Here is a 24,600-nt window from a genome sequence, read left to right as displayed (position 1 = left end):
GCTGTTTTGCTATTGTATTATAACCAGAGGTACAATATAATAATAATAATAATAATAATAATAATAATAATAATAATAATAATAATAATAATAATAATAATAATTCAACAAAACTTGCCTCAAAAAAGGTCATCCTTCTTAATAATATAATAATAATAATCATAATAATAATATAATAATAATAATCACCAAATTTTCACAAGACATATAACAAGCAGCTAAAGTTAAATCCATATTTTGTATATGAAATTACAAACTTCTGTAAATTGTATCAACTTTTATCCATAACAAAATCCAAGATTAAAAATAAGACTGTAATAAAGTAACTGCCCTGAATATTGATATAATGTGGAAAGTTAAAAATTGAATAAGTTATACAATAGCTTTGTGTACAGACACAATTTCCTTGCAACGAAGTCACAAGCAATTGCCACACTTGACACTCGAGGTCACTCTCCGACAGGTTAATGTCATGTTGTGTCAAAGAGTGTCAACTTCTTCTGTCAACCTTTGTCGTGCAAGATGGAGGGAGCTGGGCACAATTGTTATTGATGCTTGAATTTTGTTGAAGCTTTGTGGGTTCTCTTGAATTCAGTCCTAGTTCTTTAGTAGCCCCTTCCTCGCTCTCTCTCTCTCTCTCTCTCTCTCTCTCTCTCTCTCTCTCTCTCTCTCTCTCTCTCTCTCTCTCTCAATTCCGTTAAAGCTACGAGATATACTTTGAATTCACTGAAAGCAACAGTAGGTTCCTTGAATTCAAAGAAAGTTCTGAATTATACGTTGAATTCAGTGAAGCTTTTGAGGCATGCTTTGAATTAATTTAAAGCTCTGAATTATACCTTGAATTCAGTGAAGCTTTTGAGTTATGCTGTAGATTCATTGAGAGCTCTGAATTATACGTTGAACTCACCAAAGCTCTGAGTTATGCCTTGAATTCATTCAAGTTATACACTGGTTTCATTAAAGCTTTTGAGTTATGCCTTGAATTCATTAAAGCTTTGACTTATGCTTTGAATTCAGTGAAAAATCTGAATTATACCTTGAATTCATTAAAACTCAGGGTTATACTTTTAATTTGTTTAAAGATATAAGGAACCCCTTAAATTCAGTCTAATATTGTACACCTCAAAAAAATCGATAATTCGCTCAAGAGTCATCAGTTGGTCTATTCAAATTCTGTTTATATCTATGGGCCTTCTTCAGGAGTAAGTGGCCGCCGTGCTGGCATAAGGCCCATTATCAACAGTAGCAAGGATGCAATAGCGCAGTGGAAGAATAATGCTTATGTGTTGGGAATTGTATTTCGATTTGAGCAAGAACTCCAAATTTAAATATAAATAGAAATGTGTTTGAAAATGGAAAATATTCAACAAATTAAGAAGTGGAGTAACTGGATAATTCGAGTAATAAGGACAGAAAGGAGCAACTCCAAAAAACAAACAAACAAACGCGAATATACGTCATAATGAAAAAAAAAAGTTCCAGGAAGAGGGTTTTATTCATTAGCGAATTCGTGGACTCGAATTATTTTAAAGACTCTTGGTGAAACCAGTTGTTTTTCTCAAGAGATCTCAAGTTTTTATGTTTCTCTCAAGAGATCTCAAGTTTTTTTTCATGCAGCTTTTCCCTGTGAAAGTAGTAATGACTTCTTAAGACGACATATAAAAACAGGAGATAAGAGAACTGGTTTCGGTAGCTATCAAGTGTAGGTCCGCTTAGATAAGCCTACTCTCTCCCCCTTCTCATCGACTGTCGTAATGATCCTACCGATAGGATTGGCGGGTAAGGATTGGGGAGCGGGATACTAAGCTAAAATGGACGCGAATCCTTGTATCCCTGTGTGTATCCCATATGCCGCTGTCTCCCACATCGTCCTTGTTGCATCCTTGACCACGTATTCTTTACGAGACTACAGCAAAAGAGTGTCTTCGGTAGGACCTCCCAGTCGAGGTTTGTTTACAACCTACGCGCCTTCTTCTTCTTCCTCGGTTGCTAATTGAGATTTGGGACTGGTTTTCCTCTCTCTCTCTCTCTCTCTCTCTCTCTCTCTCTCTCTCTCTCTCTCTCTCTCTCTCTCTCACACACAGAAAGTTCTCACAGAGATTAGTAAGCGTCAAAGTATACTGCAGAAGCACTTGACGAGTAATGACTGAAAATATTCATCACTGAAATATCCAGTTGAATTATTGTACTTTGAAGGTGATAGAACTAAAATTTATCATTTAAGTGGTGATTATTAATATCTCCAAGTATTTTTTAACTTTTTCAAAACTTTTGCACCGAATTACTCGCTGAAAGTACGACATTCTCTGTAATTTCACAGAAGGTGGTACCAGCCATTTTTTTTCCAGTCTTAGGCCTATAAAATTCGCCTTGAAATCCACATTGGTAACTCAAAAAGCTAATAAGCCTATGATAGCCGCAAAACACCAGGGGGCCTGCCCTTTTCTTTGCTATTTTCCATAATTCTCCCCCCCGCCCCACCGGTCTTCATGGTACTTTGATGATATTCCTCCTCAGCATTTGACAGTTTCACGAAGAGCACTTTATAAAAATTTGCATCGGCACCAGACCAATGGCGGTTTGATTGCGACAATTTTATTTTTTTTGTTTTTATCTTTTGAGTACGTATGTAAATGTGTGTGGGCTGTTGCAGGTTTCTGTTTGTAAGTCTGTGTCTCTCTATGCATTTGAGTGTGGGTTTAGGAACAGGGCGGCGGTCTAGAACCCATTGGGTGGGGCCAACTTAAAGAATTTTAAGCCCATCCAAATTGCAAATTGGCATCTCTGCAGTCACTCGTAGCAGTGTTAGCACCCGCTTGCACTGTTGCCATGTAATCTACTGCTTGTACCTTTTACGATCTCTCTTCCAAATGGTCTGGTTACGTGCCTGTGTTGTTGATGTATTTTAGTCAAGTTAATATTACAGTTGAAATGGAGAGAGAGAGAGAGAGAGAGAGAGAGAGAGAGAGAGAGAGAGAGAGAGAGAGTCTCATGGAGAATTTTTGTCGAAAGTGAATACACCAGCCTTCGTTATGTCTTACGTACTTGTTGGCAATACTGTGTATTATCACCTTTTAGGTCTAAACATAGATAGGTTACTATGCTGGGTTATGGTAGCTAGTTTGTAATTATATCTTAAGTCTTAAAATTGTGCATTTGGCGTAGTGTTTCTGACATATTGCTGTTTTACGTGTTTACGTAGTCGTTAATTTGACTGGGCTTGCTATTGAGTCGCGTAAAAGGTTTGGGTAAAACATACTTTAACTTTGTATAGCAGTGTTGTGTAAATGGTATTTGTAAATTGTATTTTGACCATGACTATAAATTGTATTTGCAAATGATATTTTGACCATGCCGTACAATTAAGTTATAAAATTTTGGGAGAGGATAGGATTGCAACTTTGATGGAGAAGGGGCCGCTTGAGAAATGGCGAACTCTTGCTTCCTTGTAGAGAGATCTTGGTACGTAGGCCTATGTGCGAGATATTTTCAAAAGTTGGAGATTTTAGCCTTGTAACACACCAATTCATTTTTGCATTTTGCATTGCATCACCCATTTCGCGTTTTTTTCGGGCCTGGGCTACCTCAGGGCATGAAATGCTTGGCTAAGGGGAACTTTGAATGAAAAGACACTTAGGATGTAAGAAGAATCAGTGATAAAATTACCCAAAAAAATTATTTTTAAACCATCTAAATCTTGTCTTTATTTTTACAAGTAATCGTGGGCGTAGTCAGGGTGGACCAGGATATGACATCCCTACCCCTCTACCCACCCCCCTTTTCCTGTATTTTAGCATAATGAATTATATAAATGATCTTAAAAGAAAAGAATCGTAGCTGCTTCTCCATAACTGAAATCCCCTGCATGCAATTACTATAACACTTTGCATACTAAGTTAATGATTGAGCCACTCAGCGATGCCAAATTACCTCCAATCAATCAATCAATATTTTCTTTAACAGCCGGTGAAATATTTAGGGTACTGACTAAGCCATGAGAGTAATCTAGTACTAAAAAAAAAAAAAAAACACTTCACATAGAAGGGAAGTGTTTTTCCTCCCCAAATTGATTGCTAACCTCGGTTCAGAGTTCACGCGATCTGTTTATGTAGGTGTTAACCGAATAAAAAAAAATAAAAACACTGCAAACCTCCTCTCTCGCACATATCCTGCGGGATAAAGTTCACTAATGTATAGGATTGAATTTTAGAGCAAGAGTTTGATTACACACACACCCTTGGCATACCATTTGATCAACGTCCGTCAGTCTCTCTCTCTCTCTCTCTCTCTCTCTCTCTCTCTCTCTCTCTCTCTCTCTCTCTCTCTCTCTCTCTCTCTCTGTTGTTGAGAGAGATCTGACCTTGGCAAAGTTGTTTTTTCTGTCATTTTCCATCTGCTTCGTTGTTTCCCTGTCTTAATTGATTAGTATGATTGTTGTTGTTCATAAAAATCTCATAACGGGACGTCCCCGTAGGCGGGTAGTGCCGTCAGTGCACCTCATGCGGTGCACTGTAGGCATTACTAAAGGTTCTTTCCAGCGTGCCTTCCTTAGGCCCATAGCTGCAACCTCTTTCATTCCTTTTACTGTACCACCTTTCATATTCTCTTTCTTCCATCTTACTTTCCACCCTCTCCTAACAGTTGATTCATAGTGCAACTGCTTTGAGGTTTCCCTCCTGTTACGCCTTTCAAACCTTTTACTGTGAATTTCCGTTTCGACGTTGAATGACCTCGTAGGTCCCAGTGCTTGGCCTTTGTCGTAAATTCTATACTCAGTTCAGTTCAGTTCAGTTCATATTAGGACGTGTCGCTAGAATGGTGAAGAAATCCACAGTGATGTAAATGTAAATATATATATATATATATATATATATATATATATATATATATATATATATATATATATATATATATATATATATATATATATATATTATATATATTAAATGTGTACAAACGAGAGCTGTCGAGAACCTTCTCGATCCTCCTCAGTCTGACTAAAACATGATAAAAAAAAATAGCAATTTAAGGGGTGTTGTTGACATAAATTCAACACATTTTAAATTAATGCAAACTTCTTTCTGATTCCACAGAGGAAATGAAAATCAATAGTTTTCTCTTTCCCCAGTGGAAATAGGAATTAATACAAAATTTTCTGTTACCTCAAAACCAAAAGAAATTAATAAAAAAAATTGTCTGCTTTCTCAAAACCAATAGGAATTAATTAAATATTTTTCTCTTTCCTCAGAGCCAGTGGAAATTACTGCAGTTTTTTCTGCTTTCTCAAAGGCAATAGGAGTTAGTTAAATATTTTTCTGTTTCCTCCGAGCCAATAGAAATTATTGCAGTTTTTTGTGCTTTCTCAAAGACAATAGGAATTAATGAAATGTTTTTCTGTTTCCCCAGAGCAAATAGAAATTAATGCGATATTTTCTGCTTTCTCAAAGCCAATAGGAATTAATTAAATATTTTTCTGCTTACCCAGAGCAAATAGAAAAAATGCAATTTTTTCTGCTTTCTCAAAGCCAATAGAAATTAAATATTTTTCAGTTTCGTCAGAGCAAATAGAAAAAATGCAATTTTTTCTGCTTTCTCAAAGCCAATAGAAATTAAATATTTTTCAGTTTCGTCAGAGCAAATAGAAAAAATGCAATTTTTTCTGCTTTCTCAAAGCCAATAGAAATTAAATATTTTTCAGTTTCGTCAGAGCAAATAGAAGAAATGCAATTTTTTCTGCTATCTCAAAGCCAATAGAAACTAATGAAATATTTTTCTCTTTCCTCAGAGCAAATAGAAGAAATGCCAGGAAGAGGGAAGCAGCTATTCTGAGTCCCAACACAATTGGCAAAATGGTAAGTAGGGAATACAGTGAGTTCACGTCTCCGATTGGTTAGTTTAGATTTGAGCTGGCCTTATGCCAGCACGGGCTCTTGCTGTCCATGACGGCTTTTTTTAAGTTTGGGTACGGTGAGAAGAAAGGCAGTAGGAGCGCCCTCCCCCCCAACTCTCTCTCTCTCTCTCTCTCTCTCTCTCTCTCTCTGGTACAAAGAAAATTTCTTTGCGGGAATAAAAAAAGAAAGACGTTCTCGCGTACCTTCCATTAGAAAGAGAGAGAGAGAGAGAGAGAGAGAGAGAGAGAGAGAGAGAGAGAGAGAGAGAGAGAATGATTAAACTTGTCTCCTGGCAATGGCTGTAAAAAACTAGTATTGTGTCAAGTTAACCCCATCTTTATGAGAGAAACATTATGACTCTCCAGATTTTAATGGTAACTTTAGGGGATCAGGTCGAGTGAAATGGCAGAAGTATCCCCTTCAAATACTTGAGAGAATTAGAAGGAGAAACAAAAAATTCTTGCCAAAAAGATTTTGAGAAATGGAACGGCCACATATCTGTATCGAAAGATAGTCCACTTTTGAAAGGTGAGACCATATTTATATTTACGATAAAAAATCATTATTTACACACGTTACGAAAACGAGTAAAAAATGTGCTAGAGTTTCTTCGGTGCAATCTAGTTTTCTGTACATCGCATAATCAAGGCCACCGAAAATAGATCTATCTTTCCGTGGTCTCGGTATAATGCTGTATGAGCCACGGCCCATGAAAGTTTAACTACGGGCCGGTGGTGGCTTATGTCGTTGCCAGAAGCACGAGCATGGCTAACTTTAACCTTAGATAAAATAAAATCTACTGAGGCTAGAGGGCTGCAATTTGGTATATGTAATGATTGGAGGGTGGATGATCAACATGCCAATTTGCAGCCCTCTAGCCTGGGTAGTTTTGAAGATCTGAGGGCGGACAGAAAAAAGTGCGGACGGACAGACAAAGTCGGCACAATAGTTTTCTTTTACAGAAAACTAAAACTGTGATTTTGAGAAATGCAACGACCACATACCTGAATTGAAAGATTGTCCACTTTTGACAGGTGAGACCGAATTGAGCATTTAAAAAAACATTATTTACATAATTTAAAAAAAAAAAAAAGATTGTGACTTAAGTGAAGTTTTTATCATCAAGAATTTTATACTTCCCTGCTTTCCTCATCCTCTTTTTTTTATTTATTTTTTTTTTTAGGATCTTATTCATGCGGTCGACCTTCAGGTCTGTTGCCCGACAAAAGGCAGCCTCTCTCTCCTGTTTCAGAGCACAGGCTCCAAAATCAGGATATACACGGGGTTTATATACATACATATATACAGTATATATATATATATATATATATATATATATATATATATATATATATATATATATATATATATATTACTAAGAGGACCTCATTCAAACTGGATGGTATCTAATGGAGTATTTATTCAGAAAAACTACAAGCTTTCTTGGACAAACAGTCCTCATTATCAAGTATCCGTTTGAATGAGGTCCTTTTAGTAATTCTACTAATGCACAGAACAATTGTGTATGTGATAAAGTTAATATATATATATATATATATATATATATATATATATATATATATATATATATATATAGAGAGAGAGAGAGAGAGAGAGAGAGAGAGAGAGAGAGAGAGAGAGAGAGAGAGAGAGAGAGAGAGAGAGAGAAAACTGTTAATACGACTGGATACAAAGGTGACATCTCTGCAGTCACATTCTTGAAGCAAGAGTAGTTCTGCCTATAGTAATAATAGTTTTTCATATTCTTGCCATCGCAGTATGTGCACAGACTGTAGACTGAAAACATCCCATCAAAAGAAGAATAAAACCCGTCTCCGACCGCACAGACATGTAGGCAAACAAACAAAACGCGTGTATTTGTGTAAGTCTGGTGAAAATCTGGTTGGGATCAACTTTAATGACTTGTACGTTTTATTTTTTATTTTATTTTTTTTTTTTTATTGCTGTGGTGGGAATGGAGCTAACTGTTACAATTTCCTGAAACTGTTGCGCTGGCAGTTTAATTCGGCAGTTTTATTTCTTGGGTGATTCTTCTCGAAGCAGTGTAACCTCCTGCCTCCGTGTTGCTTGCGAAAGCAGTACCGAGGATGCATCGTTTTTCCTTTTGTTTATATTCATTATTATTATTATTATTATTATTAAAGAGATCACGTATCGAAGAGAAAAAAATAAATTAAATTAATTAAAGAATAGGAAATCCCGATACGCAGTAAATATAGAATGATCTTAATTGAACTTATTTAGAAATAGAAGAGAGAGAGCGAGAGAAATGTGAATCTGATTCCTCAGTTCTAAATGGAATGGAAAGTACTTGGAAAGAAATTGCCGACCGCAGGTGTATACACGTCACGAGCTGGTTTCAATTATCTCGTGACCTCTATATCTCCGTCCTCCTGTTACACCTGCCGAACTCGGCTAAGTAATTGGAAATGCAATTCTTCGCGACGATCGTCTCCTCTCCTCTGAACCGGTGGTCGTGTCATTTGATGTGGTCAGCCCGTGAAATTCTATTCGCGTCCAGAGAGAATTGGTACATTGAAGGCACAGTTATTATTGGACCGGCGAGCCGAGTTAATTTCTTTTGTATTTTAGAGTCTGGGTTCAATTCCTTTTGGGTTTTCGACTTGGAAATGGTTGAAGTGTGATGTGTTTAAGAAAGGATGAGTGCTTTGGAAGGAGGGGCCCTGAATATATACAATATATACATATATGTATATGTGTGTGTGTATATATATATATATATATATATATATATATATATATATATATATATATATATATATATATATATATATATATATATATATATATATAAACTTTATCACATACACAATTGTTCTGTGCATTAGTAGAATTACTAACAAGATCTTATGCGAACTGGATGGTATCTTTTTCTGAATGAATATCTCCACTAGAAACCATCCAGTTTGAATGAGACCCTGTTAGTAATATATATATATATATATATTTATATATATATATGTGAGAGAGAGAGAGAGAGAGAGAGAGAGAGAGAGAGAGAGAGAGAGAGAGAGAGAGAGAGAGAGAGAGAGAGAGAGAGAGAAATAATTGGTCCATTTTGAATCATTTTTAACACTGCCAGAACTTTCCCAAAATTCCTATAACACATATCACTCTCGGGTCTTAAAAAGATAAAAAAAAAAAAATGGGGTAACTTGATTTTAAACTAACAAATACAACTGGTGTCATCATCAGAAAGCACTTCCTAAGGGCTCTCTGGTTTGCTAATCAAACAAGTCACGGGGGCATCACAAGGAGTTATTTGACGCCGTTGGCATTGGTAGTAAAAAGCAAAAAAAAAAAAAAAATAAATAAATGCTTGCTTGCGCGTCAACAAGCAAGCAAGACTTACATACCCTGTTCGAAGACAGTGGGTGTCTTTGAACTGAAGTTCTCTCTAGTAAAACCAAACTCAGTGTAGTTGAACTTCTGCATTTCGAAGTCACCGTCCCTCAGTGTTACAGCAGCACTGAAGTACAGTAACTTTGTATTGAAAGCTTGATGCTAAATAGCTTTGCTTTGTATTCTGTAGTTTCCTTCGAGCAGATGACATACATTCTGTTCTGGTATAATGATATTAATTCTTCTGCATCTGATAAACTAGGGTAAAAAGTATGAATGGGATGGAATATAAAATTTAGGCCAAAGTCCAAACGCTGGGACCTAGGAGTTCATTCAGCGCTGAAAGGGAAGCACAGAGTATAAAGGTTTGAAAGATGTAACAGGAGGAAAACCACGCGGTTGCACCATGAAATAATTGTCAGGAGAGGATTGAAGAAAATACGATGGAAGGACGAGAATATGAACAGAGGTATAGCAAAAGGAATGAAAGTGGCCGCAGCTAGGGGCCGTCTTCAGAAAGGTCTGGGTTAGGTTGGATTCAGGTTAAAACTGGCTTACGCCAAGGAGGGCCCTATTCAGAAGACCACCCTTATGGGACTTTAGAAACTAGGAAAATCATTTGTCCTGGGCATGGCTGCGTCTGATATTCACGAGATATATAAAATGTATTATAGATAATCTAATCGTGGGGCTTGAAATTCGACTGTGGAAATCGCCTTGTGTTTGATATTTTGATACCCGTAGGGGGGCTAATGCCTACAGTGTAGGCATTACTTAATGTTCTTAGCAGCGTCCCTTCGGCGTCGCAGCTGCTACACCTTTCATTACCTTTTACTGTACCTCCACTCACATTGTCTTTCTTCCATCTTACTTTCCCCAACCTTCTCCTAACAATTGCTACACAGTGCAACTGCTTTGAGGTTCTACTCCAGTTACGCCTTTCAGACCTTTTTCCTCTCAGTTTCCGTTTCAGCGCTGACTGACCTCATCATAGGTCTCAGCGCTTGGTCTCTGGCCTGAATTCTATATTCTATTTAATTCTATAGATATTTTGACCCCGGAAACCTATCATGATTTATCATTTTTAATCAGGGACTTGAAACTTGTAGGTTTTTTAACTTTACTGTGCAAAATCAGTTTTGTGATTCGCAATTTAGCCATATAAATCCAATCTGTAGACATTCATATATATATATATATATATATATATATATATATATATATATATATATATATATATATATATATATATATATATATATATATATATATATATATATATATATATATATATATATATATATATATATATATATATATATATATATATATATATATATATATTATATATATATATATATATATATATATATATATATATATATATATATATATATATATATATATATATATATATATATTATATATATATATATAATATATATATATATTATATATATTATATATATATATATATATATATATATATATATATATATATATATATATATATATATATATATATATATATATATATACCATTCGTATTTATACCTAAACACAATCGAAAATTCGAAATTACTAGTAGTAGTAAGCAGGCAGGACTTGCCTTTGTAACGGCTGCATATATTGACATGCGTCTTTTCGTTCCAGTCTTTCGAACTGGACGCGGACACCGGCGAGGTCAACGCCGAGGCCGGCGAGCTCAAGAAACTTCTGGAATGGGAATTGAGTCTGGACGCCGGGGACCTCCGTTCTCACGCCTGGTACCACGGCACCATTCCCAGAGTTCGCGCCGAAGAGGTCGTCATCAAAGAGGGAGAGTTCCTCATCAGGTAATGTGGAAGTTTTAGCGCTGTTTCTTTCATAGGTTTGGGGAACTGTTGATGGATGCAAGTTTTGGTGTTGTTTCTCTATGAAGGGGAGTTTTAGTGCTGTTTCTCGAACTCACGCTGGTTAATAATGTTTTAGACCATCACTCCACGTAGAAGAATGAAGAAAATAAGAGGTTTTGTGCAAAATGCATTGTAGAGACAAAGTTTTCTGAGAGATTCCTCATTTTTAAAATGACTAGATTCCTTGTACTGTAGATAATTAATAGCGAAATAGCTGTTTGAAGTCGGAACTAAATTGAAATGTAAGCTTAAAGTTTGAGAGATTTCTCATTTGAAAATAACTAGATTCATAGCACTGTAGATAATCATGAATGAAGTAGTTGTTTGTGGTCAGAACTCAAACTTACCACGCATCTCTTCGCCAGCGTTCCAGACTTCTGAAAAACTGAGCAAGCTTTAGCTCAGTGGTTCCCAAAGTGGGCGGTACCGCCCCCCTGGGGGCGGTGAGGCAAAAGGGGGTGGTTGGGGGGCGACAGGGTGGCATTAAGAGCATTTAATTTTAAGCAATTAAAAGCAAAAAAAAAAAAAAAAAAAAAAAAAAACAGACTTAAAATTACCGAACGTGGGGATCTACGACTTCTTAGTGAGTTCCAGCCTGATGTGGAGAAACCGATATCCCTGCGCCAAGCACACCCATCCCATTAACAGTAATTGTGAAGACCAAGTTTACTAAATTAAGTATTGTTTGTGAAATACATCTTCGAGTTTAATATTGTTGTTTTCAATTTGAAGCAAACCGTCCCCCCCCCCAAAAAAAATAATAATACTCGCGTGTGTGTATCAGCGGGAGGGGGGCGCTAGGAATCCATCTGGAAGCCAAGGGGGCGCCAGCCTGAATAAGTTTGGGAAACTCTGCTTTAGCTAGACCGAGCTTTGGCGTCTGCGCCATATCCGCGTTTTTATGGAACCAATTTCTCTAGGCGTCTGGGGGTATTTGCATCAGCTTGACAATGATTTACAGCGCCCTCCCCCCACAAAAACCCCTCCTCTTAGCCCCGAGAGTTATTCCATCCCCCGAGGGCCGATTGCAAACCAGGAATGCACCAACAAAAACTTGACTTTTTTTTTTTTTTTACCAGGGACTGCATCTCTCAGCCGGGCGACTATGTGCTGACTTGCCACTGGTCTGCGCAGACTCTTCATTTCGTCATACAGAAGGTAGAATGCCCAGTTTTGTCAGTTTTCTTCTCTGGAGCTGTTTATAATTATTATTATTATTTATTTATTTATTCTCATGTGATTTTTTGTTTCACCTCTAATAGTTGATCTCTTTTTTCTGTATTTTCTTTTGTGTTCTGTTGCTTCTTTCAGATGAGAACCAGAATATTCTTTGGTGGGTTGAATTCACGTCAGTGTCCCCTGTGGGCTTGTTCCATATGAATGGGCTTCTCATGTTCTGAATAATAATAATAATAATAATAATAATAATAATAATAATTTTAAAATTTGTTTATTTATCGTTTCTTGACTTGCAAGGTCATCATCATCTTCTTGCGAATAGAAACGTGAATCCTTTTACTTTTAATTTCTTTAATTTTAGCTTTAAACAGATTTATTACCTCAAGAGTCTGTCGTTAATGGCTTATCCGAGTGATTAATGTCCCCAGACCGCGATACTCCTGTCAGATACGGCATTGGGTGTAGACACATTAGACAACTCCTTATTGCTTGAGTGGTCATATATATACTGTATGTATATACATATATATATATATATATATATATATATATATATATATATATATATATATATATATATATATATATATATATTATACTAGCAATAAGGATATGTCTAATGTGAGCTGGGATCTAGGAGGTCATTCAGCGCGGAAAGAGAAATTGACAGTAAGGGAAGGTTTGTGAAAGGCGTAACAGAAGAACCCTTTGCAGTTAAACTCTGAAATAATTGTTAGGGGAGGGTTGAGGAACGTAAGTTGGAAGAAAGAGAATATGAACAGAGGTACAGTAAAAAGGAATGAAAGTGGTTCAGCTGCCAGGGGCCTAAGGGATGCTACGAAGAACCTAAAGTAATGCACGTAAGGTGCGCTGATGACACTAACCACCCCACCCCCACCGCCACCTCCCCTACGGGGACTTGTCGAAAGGAGTGTCCCCCTAGGCTCTGCTTTTATCTTACGCCGTGTGGCTTCGAGTTCGACCTCAACTTTCAAGGAGAACAGGTCTGGGCCTCATTCCCCTCCAGGTTCAAAAACTGAACCCTGGTTTTATTTTGCCGAGTTTAGAAGCCAAATTACTTTTCAAGAATTCTTTTCATTCTTTTTGGTATTTTTATTCCTGCTAGTATTATGTTTCCTTTTTATTCTTTTTCGGTATTTTTATTCCTTCGCGTATTATGTTGCAATTTTTTTTTATTTCATTAAGTTCGTCTTGGAATATTTGGCTAAGTGTCCCAGGACAAAAGTAATAATAATAATAATAATAATAATAATAATTAGGAAGTATGCCATGTTAAAAGGATGGCTGCTTTATGCAAATTAATCTTATATGAGTATTGGAGAGAGAGAGAGAGAGAGAGAGAGAGAGAGAGAGAGAGAGAGAGAGAGAGAGAGAGAGAGGTCGTCTCGTTTTCAAACAACCTATACAGTATTCAGTGCAATCAAATATGTAACTTTATGGTGCTTCAAGGTGTGCAATTACATATAAAAATATGTATGACTGAAGGAACGCTTCATGAAACATTATCAAGATTTTCTTTCTTTTCCTCATAATTTTAGCTTCGAATTATTCAGAGAAAGAAAGCATATACATCCAGTGTGGGTGACCATAATTGTTGCGAGTGCCAGTTCTCATGTATCAAATGAAAGCGCCAAGTACTGAAGGCAATAACAGTAATTTGTTAATTTATTTTTTCTTTTTTTAATAAGTGATCTCTTCTTTCTGTATTTCCCATTACCTTCTGTTACTTCTTTGTAATGAACATCATGTTCTTGGGAAGTTTGAATTTCAAGTCAGTGGCCATATGAATAGGGTTCATCGTCTGAATAATGATAATAATAATAATAATAATAATAATAATAATAATAATAATAATAATAATAATAATAACAAATGAACATCATATTCTATGGAAGCTTGAATTTCAAGTCATTGGCCCTTGTGGTGAGCTTGTTCCATGTGAATAGGATTCATCTGAATAATAATAATAAAAATAATAATAATATTAATAAAAAAATAATAATAATAACCAGTTGGTGGGTCACTGACTTTATACTACTGCTGATGCATTTATGACCAAACTTTCGAAAAAAAAAAAACTAATTTGGTCGGTCATTGCAGACGGTGGTTCAGCCCAACACAGTGTACGAGAGGATTCAGTATCAGCTGGAAGATGATGCCTACGACACCATCCCAGACCTGGTCAGGGCTTACGTGGGAGGCAAGAGACCCATCACGATTTCCTCCGGTGCCCGAATATCGACCCCAGTCAATCGAACGGCTCCTCTCAGCTTTTACGCATCGAAGTACGCCCTTCAGACAGCCCACACGTTCTCCCATGGCACGCTGACGCGGCCCATCAACAGGTCGTCTGAACCGACACCAAGGTAAGGTTTTCCCCAAGGGGGCTACTGTACCTCCTTTCATATTCTCTTCCTTCCATCTTACTTTCCTCAACCCTCTCCTAGCAACCGATTCATAGTGCAACTGCAACTGCGGTTTTCCTCCTGTTACACCTTTCAAACTTTTACTGTCAATTTCAGTTTCAGCGCTGAAAGACCTCATTGGTCCCAGTGCTTGGCCTTGGGCCTAAATTCTATATTCAGTTCAGTGCCAAGGTAAGGTTTAGAAGAGGTAGCAGGACACGTTATATTTGGAAGAGATTGCAGTTTATAATGACCAAATTGTGGTTTTTACCGATCATTTTTGGAAGATATTACAAGTTAAAATGATCGGTTTGTGGTTTAGGGTGAAAATGATTGAACTTGAGTACTGTACTTTCGTAATGAGCAAATACTTGCCTCTACCATTTTTCATTACTTGCTAGTTGAACACGGACTTTTAAAAGGCAGTATCATAATTATTGTGTTTCATTAATATTTAACTTCCAGGCCATCATTAATAATTTCCTTTTGTGATTGCTTACATATTAGAATGTATGGGGTAAAAAAAGTGGATTTGTGAATATTTTCTGTAAGTGTGGAGAGAGAGAGAGAGAGAGAGAGAGAGAGAGAGAGAGAGAGAGAGAGAGAGAGAGAGAGAGAGGACGTAAAACCTGTTGATGGCCAATGTAACAAGTAAATATATGACTCTTAAACTTTTACATGCCCGATCCAACCAGTTCTTGAGAAATTTCTAAAAAAAAAAAAAAAGGATCATAGATCCTGTAGGTGGTTCCAGCTATTAAAACCCAGCAACAGTATTTTATGTGTGCGAGATGAAATCAGCATTTTGAAACAACCTTAATTTCACTATAAACTCAGTGAAAGTAAAATCTCCCAAAATGCAACCATATCCCCTTTCTTCTCTTGCAGCATCATAAGCACGTACAAAAATTGAAACTATGCCGGCTGTGGGAGCCATTCTAGTAATTTCTTCCTCTTCCAGCACATGACACAACCACATTGTGCTTCACTGCTATCATGTATGTCAGTTACTTTTTCATATTTATCCCATGCATAGTATGCTATGCTTCCGTTTATGAGGATACGCTATGCAGAATCATTTTCCTCAGGAGCTGTCTCTTTTGTGGAATTACATTAATCATCTCTTTGACGCCTTTGTTTTGTTTAAATATTGCTGCATAGTATCAGTTATATTAAATCTTGGAGGGGTTAGTGCTGTTGGTGCACCTCATTTGGTGCGCTGTAGGTATTACATAAAATTTTTTGCAGTGCCCCTTCAGCCCCTAGCTGTAACCTCTTTCATTCTCCACCCTTTCTAACAATTGATTCACAGTGCAACTGCGAGGTTTTCTTCCTGTTACACCTTTCAAACCTTTATACTTTCAATTTCCAGTTCAGCACTGAATGACCTTATAGGTCCCAGCACTTGGCCTAAATTCTGTATTCTGTTATATATTAAAAATGTACTTTTTGACAGAATATCCGGAGGCACGTTACGTCACCAGCATTCCTACAGTGGACCCATAGGTGTTGGGTGTACAATAGTGAGGAGTCCAGCACACTCTCCCCCTAGAATGCGAAGAGATACTGCTCCCATTTTGCCCATCAAAACCAGGAACAACAGTACCTCCAGGCCTTCTGATGAAATCTCTGAGGGTGGTACAGGTTAGTTTTAAATTCTTGAAAATTAGTCTGAGACTACCAAATCACATTTCTAGGTGTCAAATACTTACCATCTGTTGAAACTATGAAAGAATTACCATGTAATACTGAGTGGGTTATGGCAAGGTTGAAGGTCAGGCATCAAGTGAAATGTATCCTGTGTCAGCAGTTTAAAAAAATGCAAAATCTTTTCAGGTGCCTTGAGGGATGAAGAACGAAGTTGCAGCAACGATGGTGTCATAGGCCCACGTCCAGTGGTAGAACAAAACAAATTCACTTCGCAGTCGCTCCCAAGAAAGATGACTACAAAATCTTTTTCTGTAGCTACAGAGCATTTTGCAAACATGCCTTCTGATCCCAATGTTGGCTTGAGAGTAGATCTCACTCCTACAGATAAGTCCATTGATGATGATGTAGTACCACAGGCCCCTCCACCAAAGCCCTCAAGGGTACCATCCTTTAAAGTGAAACCGAAAAAACTGCCTCAGGCCAACATACCCCCATCAGCCATATCAGAGAGAATTTACGCTGAAATTGAAGAAACAGAAGAAGATGACAAAAAAGAATGCAAAAAGCAGTTCGTCGAAGATCTTGTTACTCCCACAGAAAGTGGAGACTTGGAAAACAATGGCAAAAGTATTGATAGTGGGACACTCACTGCAGATACAGCATCAAACCCAAGGCACTCCCGTTTGTCTGAAATGTATCAGCCTTCTGGATCCGATTCTGGGAACGGCTCTGGGGATTCTGTACAGACTTCTGCAAGTGACACTAGAAAGTAAGAATTTCACTTATACTTTACAGCATCGAGTATTATTTAGTGTTATATTTAATAATTTTCCATTGATTTACAATATTGTGTTGGTTAAAATTTCTGTTGATCAAATTAGAATCATTCCTATTTACTATATTGCAGGATTATTTTATGTACTAAGATTATGAAGTACAGTATTTGGATAATGTTTTATCATTTATTTGTTGCTGTACCATTTTCTGAATTCAGTTAGTATAGAAAATTTTCTCCTTTACAGTCGTGACAGTCAAGCATCTTTTGGTGACAGTGGTAGTGTACATCTAGAAGAGGATTCCGTGGTTGACGAAAGAACCAGTATTGTTCACAATGCCTGAAATGAATGCACAAACTGCATTTGACCTTGAAAATTTTAGCACCCTTCTCCTTAGTTCTATTGAAAACAAACCACTCGATGGTACAGCACTGAACGGTGTTAAGAATACCCTTTTAGAGAGTGGCTCAAGGTAGGATGAACCTATTCGTTATTCTTTTTAACCTCGTCCAGTTATCTCGAGTCTTACAGCATTGCATTTTAGTTTTGTGGTTTCCAATAAAAGTGTGCAAACTTTCAATGAAAATCCTTGTGGCTTAGAGTAAGAACCATTAAATTTTTTCATTTTTAATTTTCCTAACAATAAATTAGAAAACTATATATTTCATACATGGTAAATTAACAATCCAATTAACTAGGAGAACCTGTTAGAAAAGTAGTTTGATACATCTGTAGATGCTATGAATGCATTCTATAATCAGCCACAAGCCAGTTTGATAAAAAATTAAATTTTTATATAAATTCTTTCCAAAAACCTGTTAAGTTATTAATCCCACACACATTTTCTGTTGGTAAATTACACTGACAGAAAACAGCAAAGTAAATGACAATCTTGCTGCTCATTTGGTAACTGAAACTTGCTGTACGTTTCATGCGGAAAACATCCTGTTTTTTTTTCCAGAGTTTTAGCAGCTCACCTAACAAGGGCTGATCTTGAATTGCTGAATGGAACTGGTGAATGTGACTTGGGTCTTGGCGTTACATCTGGTATCGAACTAGTCACTCTTCCCCATGGGGCTCAGTTGAGGACAGACCTAATTGAAAGGTAAGGTTCCAGGGGCAGTATATTGGAATCTTGTTTACAGTGGTCTCTTAACACACCACACTTGTGCTTCAGAGGATTTTCCAGCTGCTTATAATGTATAACAGTAAAGCTGTGACTGACAGTGATGCAGAGAAAATCCTGAGGGTCATGTGCCCAGATAATTCAAAGATCTGGGGACCTCAACAGCTTGACATCAGTTGTATTAGTGTTTACTTTCTGTTTTTAACAGTGATTGACTTATATGAGGCATTTTGTCCACAAAGAAACAAGTCTGTTCCATGCCATACCTTTTTAAGGTAGTACCTTCAGATTAATTTTCATTGTCCTACAAGAGCTACTCGAGAGGTCTCCATTTGTGAAGAATCATATGCACCCTTCGGAAATAACCTCAGGCTAAAGAACTGATGATAGTTGTCTAAAATCTGTGGTCCATCATGTTAGTGTGTTGACCTATTTTGGTCACCAAATGCCATTCCTGTGGAGTTGAACCTATCGTACATGCCATAAATGTGTTTTGGGGGATATAATACCATATATAAGTGAAGGTTTATAATTTATTCACTTCAGAAGGAAAGGAGTTTCATACCCTGTCCAATGAACAGTGATGGAAAAATTTTGAGAGGAAAACCTAAATTTTTAAGATTGCTTTAGAGAAACGTTAGACTGATTCAGGAGTGTTTTATTAATTATAATTCTTTGGTTTCAGAACGGAGTGTTTAAAGTTACTTGTGGCAGTGACAATCCTCATGAGCCCAGATCTAAATGAGCGAGCAGAAATTATCCATCGCTGGATACAGATGGCTATCGACACAAAAACTGCAATGGGCAACTTATATGGTTTCACTGGTCTGATGCTTGGCCTGTGCATGCCTGAGGTAATGTAATATTTGAAATGAAATTAATTTTCAGATATAAATTTGACTATTGAAATATTGCCAGATGTCTCAGTCTTCATCAGAAATCCACTAGGAACTTAAAATCTGAATCGAGTCCTCTGTATTACAGATTCAGCGTCTGACTAACACGTGGCACACAGTAAGGCAGAAGTACACCGACTCCGCATTTAATTTCGAGTCAAAACTGCGGTCAACACTGAAGGCTATGAATGAGTGCACCAACCCTCAGGCTCCTAATACAACCATCCCACATCTTCTCCCATTCATGCTTTTGTGTGAGAGAAACTTAGATGACATCTACTCAATGCACAAACATGTAAGTTTTCATTGTTTAGGATATGCAGTAGTACTAAGATCTTCTACAGTAGAATCTTAACGAGCTACTTCAGGGAGGTGCTGCAAGGAAATCCTTCAAAAGATAAGCAGAGTTAAGTATGAGACATTAAATAAAATGTGGAACAGTGCTTCAACCTGAGAATTCACAGCAAAAGATTCCATCTATTTACACCTTGATAGTCTCTTCTCAAGGTTCATCCTTTCCCAGGAGTCAAAACAAGTTCAAAGTGATCACCAGGGTTTCCTTAGTGAAGGAGCATCCATTGGTCAAGAAATGGCAGTCTCTTCAAAGAATCTCATTTTGCATGGAAAACTGTCCCTTCCAGTTTGTTGCCATGGGCTACCGTAATTCATTCATAAAAATTTGGGCAATCTATTGGTCTTGTTAAATGGCTTCTCACAAAAATAAAAGTACTAGGCTCCAAAGAGACTAATGTTGACCATCCCTTGCAGAAAGACCTTCATAATGACGGCAGGACTGCTGTCCAATCACCCATTTCAGATTTTATAAAAATTAACTATAACTGGTTGGGTGAATTTTTCTCGTACTTAGATTGAATATTTTACATAGTTTATGAACAGAAGCTACACATAGAGTATGAGGCTGCTCATTCGGACTTGACACTTACCATACTCATTTTGTCTTATTCTTGTTACCAAGACAGTTTGTGGGCTCCTTAATAGGGACTTCTAGGTGGTATCCTTTGGGTTTCTCCACATTATGGAATCTCCTCCCACCTTGTGTGAACTTTCATTCACCGAGAGATTACCAAGCTATTGTCTTCTTTTCCAGAATAAGCAACTGGGAAGATAGATGCTATACTGTATTTCACCCTTGGGATGTTTTATTCTTGCATCTTTCCACAAGCAATTCTTTTAAGATTGTCGGGGAAGGTGATGGCTTTCTAAGTCTTAGAGTAACTCTTGTTACTTCAGGATGGTCCCTTACACATCATGCTGTAGTTCTTTCCATTCTGCAGACTATAACCAGGTAACTACTGCTGTACCCAATCCTGTCCATCAGCCTCATGTTAGAAAGTTACACTGGAATTCTAAAAATCCCCAATCTTCACATTTGCAAACTTAGTCTACTTTCCTTGAGAGTGGCTTTTCAGATAAAAGCTGCCAGTTACCTCTCGAAACTCAAGTTTTTTACCAGCCTGGTAGCAGAAAAGTTTCTGCTCTCAGGGTATTCTTCTCTGCTCATTTTAGAGCAGCAATGTAGATTTTCCTGATATCTTCACTCAAGAATTGCAGTAACAGAAATTGCCTTTGGAAGATTTTTCATTAAAATGCAATGCAGTTGTCAGGAACAAGGATTGGGTCACTTAGTTTTTCTTGTGCATGAGAATAATGGGTACGTGTAGTGATGCAATTATTTGTCCAGGTTCCTTTCTCTTTCTCCTAATTTCAAGGTATTTCCTGGATTTAAACAGGGCATTTTAGCAGCAGACAAGTTGTCAGTTGTTTATATTCAATAGTGTAGATAATTAGGCTGTTTGTACTGTATTTGAGTATTTATATATATATATATGTGTGCTCCTTCCTTATTTTAGCTTTCAGAAAATGCATAATTTAACTGGTATAAGAAGAAAAATTAGCTTTATGGTTACTTTGATATTAATGTAAGGCATATGAGATTTTTCCCGGCTAAATGCAAAATATACATTTCACGTCTTGCAGGCATCATCAATATTGCAGTGGGAGAGTACAGCTGCGGATTATGGTTTGCAGATGCTCTTCACCCATCTTCAAGAAGCAAGGGCCATAACGCAAAATTTACCTCTGTATCGCCGGAATGCAGATCACATTCTCTCAGATTCCAATATTCTAGACGACCTCACTCTTGACATGTTCCGAAGCGAGTTTCATCTCAAGTTCTTGTGGGGGAGCAAAGGTGCTACTGTCGACAGCGAAGAACGCCACGCAAAATTCCAGCGTGTTATTAGCACTCTGTCTGAGAGGTGTGAGCCACCACCTGGAGTTTCTTAAGCTGCTCATTTAAAGCACAGCAGTTTCCATAGGTGCATTTGGAAGTTGTACATGGAAACTTGAGGACCTTGCTCAAAGACAGTTTCCTATTTGACATGCATTCATTTACGTTTAATTATACTATAAATTCTGCACAATGTACAATGGGCCATCATTCTTTCATACAGAGGAAGTAAATCAATCATTCTAGAAATAATGATGAAGAAAAAATGTCCTCTTTTCTAAATGTGGATACTAACAAAATCTCAGAAGTACTGTATACCTTTGGCTATAACTGATTCTTGAAAGGTATATAGAGTCCTTCTCTCGAGCTTGCTGCTGTAACTTCAGTGGCTGGTACTTACACAGACACGAGGAGGAAATTTCATGTTTTGTATTGGATAATCCACATGAGTTGCGAAAGCAAATCTGTAATGTAAAGACATTTACTATAACTCTACTTAATTTATCATTACTATAAGCTCTATATTAGTCACTTTTATACTGAAGTGTCAAGGCGTAAAAGTCAAATGAAATTTTAATGCATAACAAGAAGGTGCTTATCAACCTGGTCAATGACATAAGTATAAGCAAATGTTTTATTCCCTTTTAAGAATCAGCAGTATAAACATGCAGGTAAACACATATAATGGATAACTTAGTGCATGCAAACTACAGTCTTAACTAAAGTACTATGCTATGTATCCCTTCACATGCTTGGTAGCCCTGTTTGATGTGTTATATCTTAGCAGAGGCTTGACAGAAGTTTTCTTTGTGCGTCATTCGGAAAACATTCGTTCCCCTCACCACGATCACCAAGTTGTATTAGTTTTTAAAATGAGACGCTGAAATTGCGAACCAAATTATTTCCGAACTCTTGTGATGTCTTGTATACTTTTATTTTTGCATATTTTAATTTGTTTGACATGGATGTTTATAGCCTATGAGAGTGTTTCCTGAAAACTTTTACAAAATAGTCTTGCATCGAAGATTATGTGTGTTTATAACTGAACGTCAGAATTATCAGCTGATTAGATCTAGTCACAGGACGAGTCGAGTGGCTTCACTGGCTTGTGCTGAATCTGTGTATATATATAAATATAAGTGAATTTGTACTTATTGTAAATAAAATAAGAATAACATTACATAATTTTTTCTTAAACTGTAACTAGTTTGTGAACAAGTGTCTTAAAATTTAAGAGTTCCACTGACAGGTGTCATTATATTATTACAAAATGGGCTTGAAGGTACTCTGGAGGATACCCATTACTGTTAAATTGTTTAGTAATATCTATCTCATGTTTTTCAGTCACTAAAGCCGGATATCAAATAAAACATAGTTGGCCTTGTGCACACAATTAGACCAAGTACTATCGTGCACAAGCAATTGGACTGCATTCCTCCATGTCCAAGCATAAGGGGAAATCTCTGGTATGCATAAACCAGAGGAATTTTCCAAACCCTGTATCCGCATATTTTGGTCACAAATAAAATGGAATAACGTCAATTTAACAAAAACAAAAGACAAATTTTTAAAAACAATAACATTTATGTCTCACTATAATCTTTGTCAAATCCAGGTGTAGTTGTCAACTCCTAATCGATTGTGTAAAATGAGGCTATTCAACACCAATATCACAAACTATCAGCTATAATTACAACAAGAGGGAGGGGAAATATCAGAAAGGCAGTTCCTCTGTACAATGGACAAGGAAAGGATCTGTGCTCCAATGATGAAGGCTGAAGAGAAGAGGCAATAACAACAAGGATGATGGCGAATAGTGACAGGTTTCGAGAATGACGAAGTAGTCTTCTAGGCACGTTTCTTTTTCTCCAATATTTCCACGTGTAACTGTAGAACTGCAAGTAGTGCAGGTGCAGTAGTGGAAGCCCACAAAGTTTCAGCACTTACTCCCTTATGAAATTAATATCATCCTCAAAATGATTATAGATGGCCTGAAGACACTTGATGTCTTACACCTTGGGAGCTTTTGCCTTTTCTTCAGAAATCTCTCATCCTCTGCATGCACTTGCTCAACTCCTTGATGGTCAGAGGCTCAAGTAACTCGAGACAGCTTGACTACAACCTCTTTGTCCTCATGTAAAAACCTCACACGCTTACAAGTGTTCTCAGGGAAGGCAAAGCACATAAAGTCTTGTATTAAATCTTATCACATTCTCTTCCAATTGTGTTTTAAACTAGACCTAATCCCATTCATCAACAAGAGGCCATTACATCCTTTACGATAAAGCTCCTCCAATGCTTTATGACAGTCCTGTTGCAGTTAATGCTGATAAGCTGGACAAACCTCTTCACTGCATGCCACCAATAGTATGGCTTGAATATCGATCTGATCACTTGATCCAAAGGCCGACTGGGGAAGGTGGAGTAACAAGGCAAAAGCAATACTGTACTGCAATATTGTGACAGAGGTGGTTCTTACCAAAGTATGACCCAGAGCATGATCTCAAAGTTATTTAAAAAGTTATTTAGTCGGGTGTACCAATACACTAAAGGGCCGGTGAAACAGAGGAAACCACGTGAATAAGGTTTATGGTAGTCGTCATTTGTACCTTTGAGCTGAACTTGCAAATGCTCAAAAGTTTACTCTTGGCTACTTCCTTCAGTGTAAGCAGCAATGCAAGGGCAATCCAACAATTAGTAAGTAGCCCTGTACCCACAGGAAGTTTGTTTCCCAAGCAACAGTCTTGTTAGCCATCCTCTTCCAGACAAGTCCATCTCGACCATGTTCAGGACAGTTTTTAACCATTATCATGAATCTCTTGCTTTATGTTCTTGTGGAATACACTGGGAGCACAATGATCAACAACTGCAGCTTCTTGCAATTTTGTTAAAAAGCAAACATCAGCTTGCTTCATAGCCCTTGTGCTAGCCATGACTTGCCACTCGTACCCCCTTGTTATATCTAATCTTCCAACTCAGTATTGTACTCGAGACTGGTATTGCTGTCATCATCTGAGTGTTTATGTTGTTCATATTCTGAACTAGATGAACAGGATCCTGCTTGGCACACCTTAGCTTGAAAGTTCCATCACAGTAGCACTATGCTTGGAAAAGATGTTCAAAACA

The 24,600-nt window shown here is 37.2% G+C and overlaps 1 protein-coding gene across 1 annotated transcript in view; it reads left to right on the top strand.

Moving 5' to 3' along the window:
• The window catches only part of LOC136847958 (breast cancer anti-estrogen resistance protein 3 homolog), a 485,533-nt gene extending 462,879 nt beyond the window's left edge, over nucleotides 1–22,654 (top strand). Inside the window, 12 exon segments of the mRNA XM_067120006.1 lie at nucleotides 5,786–5,852; nucleotides 10,929–11,110; nucleotides 12,250–12,328; nucleotides 14,471–14,736; nucleotides 16,232–16,419; nucleotides 16,612–17,194; nucleotides 17,448–17,517; nucleotides 17,519–17,673; nucleotides 18,163–18,306; nucleotides 19,013–19,181; nucleotides 19,312–19,518; nucleotides 21,222–22,654. Of these exon segments, the coding sequence (XP_066976107.1) occupies nucleotides 5,786–5,852; nucleotides 10,929–11,110; nucleotides 12,250–12,328; nucleotides 14,471–14,736; nucleotides 16,232–16,419; nucleotides 16,612–17,194; nucleotides 17,448–17,517; nucleotides 17,519–17,673; nucleotides 18,163–18,306; nucleotides 19,013–19,181; nucleotides 19,312–19,518; nucleotides 21,222–21,530 (2,419 nt within the window). The 3' untranslated portion in view covers nucleotides 21,531–22,654.
• The last annotated feature ends 1,946 nt before the right edge of the window (nucleotides 22,655–24,600 follow it).

This window comes from Macrobrachium rosenbergii, chromosome 1 (genome assembly GCF_040412425.1).
Source record: "Macrobrachium rosenbergii isolate ZJJX-2024 chromosome 1, ASM4041242v1, whole genome shotgun sequence".
Classification (NCBI taxonomy): Eukaryota; Metazoa; Arthropoda; class Malacostraca; order Decapoda; family Palaemonidae; genus Macrobrachium; species Macrobrachium rosenbergii.
Note: the sequence above shows the minus strand (reverse complement) of the source record. Positions and strands in the feature narration are given on the sequence as shown.